At 38.7% G+C, this 2736-nt stretch overlaps 1 protein-coding gene across 1 annotated transcript in view; it reads right to left on the minus strand.

The window, feature by feature from the left end:
* kdm7a (lysine (K)-specific demethylase 7A) overlaps positions 1 to 2736 on the minus strand; it is a 43587-nt gene that overhangs the window by 12640 nt on the left and 28211 nt on the right. Inside the window, exons 6-7 of the mRNA XM_015392279.1 lie at positions 2095 to 2281; positions 1821 to 1983 (exon numbers count right to left, since the gene is read on the minus strand). Coding sequence (XP_015247765.1) covers positions 1821 to 1983; positions 2095 to 2281 — 350 coding nt within the window. The remainder of the gene's footprint in view (positions 1 to 1820; positions 1984 to 2094; positions 2282 to 2736) is intronic.

Below are 2736 nucleotides of genomic sequence, written 5' to 3' on the forward strand. Positions count from 1 at the left end.
AAACAATTGTATTTCCAATTTATAGTTTGGGAGCTGTACCTGATCCTCGGGGCTTAAGGGGTTAATAACAGTGCTTCTGTCTTAGGTTATAAAGTCTTTAAATCATAATGTTATTGGTGTAAATCTGCATTCTTGCACATGCCTCTCGCTTTGCTGCTGGTTTACCAGAATGTCCCTATTTCTATTCAGTTTTATTCTACATTAAATAAATCAGGAAGAATTCAAATAAACACTAGACATAAATAACAGGAAGCATCTTTTACATTATTGGACATTTTTAAGGGATTTTATATTGATCCACAGTTGTTTACTATATCAACCTCACATTTACACACAAAGAGCTAGAAGAAGAGTCAAACAGGGTAAATCCACCTCTCTAAACACTTACACTGACATACACAAACTGACAAGAAATGTTAAATAGAGCAGGAGCGGATGTCCTGTTTTGAACTGTTGCAAAAATATAACTCAGAACACGAACAAAGCCTGGAGCTTCAGGTGAAAGCACAGTTTACTTTATAATTAGTTCCTGTCCGTGCGCACAGATTGTCCCGCCGTAAAACCAGTTTTGTTGTTTCCACTGCCTCCAACTAAACACCTACTTAACTGGTATGTTGTCTTTCATTAGTGCCATCTTGCTCTGGGTCAGCAGGTGAATAATGACAGGAATCATCTCAATTTGTGTCGTTTACAAACACTAAACCACTTTAGGATCTAGGCAGCAACAAGTAAACAGATCTTAAAGATTTAGGCAGAAAAGCATGTTTGTTCCTCACTTTTTTTAACTTTTGCTTTATTTTCTGCATCACCATGCTGTAGCTAATATCCAACGAGATTTCTATCCTTCAGATTTTAAAGTTTTAAGTACTTTTTAAGCCAGATATTTCCACAGAAACTCAGGAAGGACGATGCCCAAACCACTGAGCGATCAATGACTTAAAGGGTAATATACGGTTTAAAATGGACGATTGAAAAATAAAAGGACGGATGAACAGCCAACCTTAACCGAAGGTTTAACAAATAGATCCAGGGATGAACGGATGGAAAGTTGCCCGAATGAAAATGGAAATTTGACAGCTGGACAAGCAGGAATTTGACAAAAAAGGACGAATAAATGGAGACAAACATTTTGGTTTTCCTCATCAAAATATGAGAAAAGGAAAAATCAAACTCCAAACTAGAGGAACCAGTTTAGAAAACACTTCTTAAGCTTCTCTCCCACTGAAAATGTTGGGTTAACACGTTTTTCAAACATGGGTCGATCCGTTAACAATCGGCATTTGGCTTCCTTCCCATTGGCAAAAGAAGCTGGTCTAACCCCTCGCTGGCAAGCTGTGTAGCCTCCCCCCCCCTGCCGCTGCGTGTCTGGTGACATCATCACACAGGCTCAGCGTTGATGATGTCAGAAATCAGGAAAGTAAACAACGGAGAGCAACATGTAAGGAAGCCAGGGTGTAGTCAGTGTACTTTATTGTTTCACTCTATTATCTGTCTGAATCCGTCTCACCAGAGCTGCTCCATGTTTATGGAATGTAAACAGAGTTTTTTCGGCTTTTTAGATCAGAAGAGATTGGCGCGTTGTGTTGACATCAACGGTATCACATAAATTAGCGGCTAAACAAGTTTTTTGGCGGGTTTTTTGGCCAGTGGAAGAGGGGTATTAGTGTTACAGGTTTCTGCTTAGAACAAAGTCTGAATCCCTTAAACAGTCTCTTCCAACTGTAGTTTGTTAAATAAAAAAAAGTAAAAAGTATATATATAAATATACATGCAAAAGCCTGTGTATAATAATGTAATCAGATCTCTATGAAAACACAAACCTGTCGGGATAAGCAGGGTGGTTCCTTGGGTAACGACACACTTGTAGCACTTATCCACTTTGTCGCCAAAGAACACTTCGCTCTGATTGGGTGAGGAGCTCCACGCCTCATATAGTGCAAGGTTGGTGGGAGTGGGTTTGATCAGGTAGAAGATCTTCTCACCCTGCAGGGTTGACAAACATGTTGGAGCCGACCGTAGATTCACACACCCAGCCTTTACCCATTACCATCCCAATCAATCGATCTTAAAATACAGCTTCATTCCTACACTTACCCACAAAACATGATACCAGACTGAGGTTCCTCCAAAGTCTATGTGGAAGTCCGTGTAGCTGTCTTTAACCCCCATAAGGCAGTACTTCTGGACGAAGGGTTTTGGGAAGAACGAGTCGTCAGGCCAGTAGTTCTCCACCCAGGACATTTTCTTAGCCACATCAGGAACCTCCACCAACTCTGACATCCTTCGGGTTAATGAAAAAAAGCTAAATGTTAAAACTTTATTTTCCCATCAAGCCATTTTCAACATACAATAGAGCGGAAAACCAACATTTCTGCAGGTTAACAATGAGCAAAACAAGAGAAACTCCATTGATTTGAATTTTATTCTATGTGTCAAATTTCCTCTTTTTTAAATGCCTGAAATGTGATGCAAGTAAAAAAAAATCAGAAAGAAATTCCAATTCAAGTTTAGGACAGTTTCTTAGCCAATTTAAGAAGCTCCAGCAATTCCCAACATATTAGGAATTCATTACATGCAGATGATTTGTTAATTTTTTTCTCTATAAATTGCAACTTCTGTTTTTTACGGAAATGGATTAGGGCCACTGGAAAAAAAAAAAGTTTACTGATTTAAAAAGACTTTTTTCAAGTTAGTATTGGGAAAAAAGTCAGAATTCTGACTTTTTTCTCAGAATTC

This window comes from Cyprinodon variegatus, unplaced genomic scaffold, assembly GCF_000732505.1.
Source record: "Cyprinodon variegatus isolate N-32 unplaced genomic scaffold, C_variegatus-1.0 Scaffold583, whole genome shotgun sequence".
Classification (NCBI taxonomy): Eukaryota; Metazoa; Chordata; class Actinopteri; order Cyprinodontiformes; family Cyprinodontidae; genus Cyprinodon; species Cyprinodon variegatus.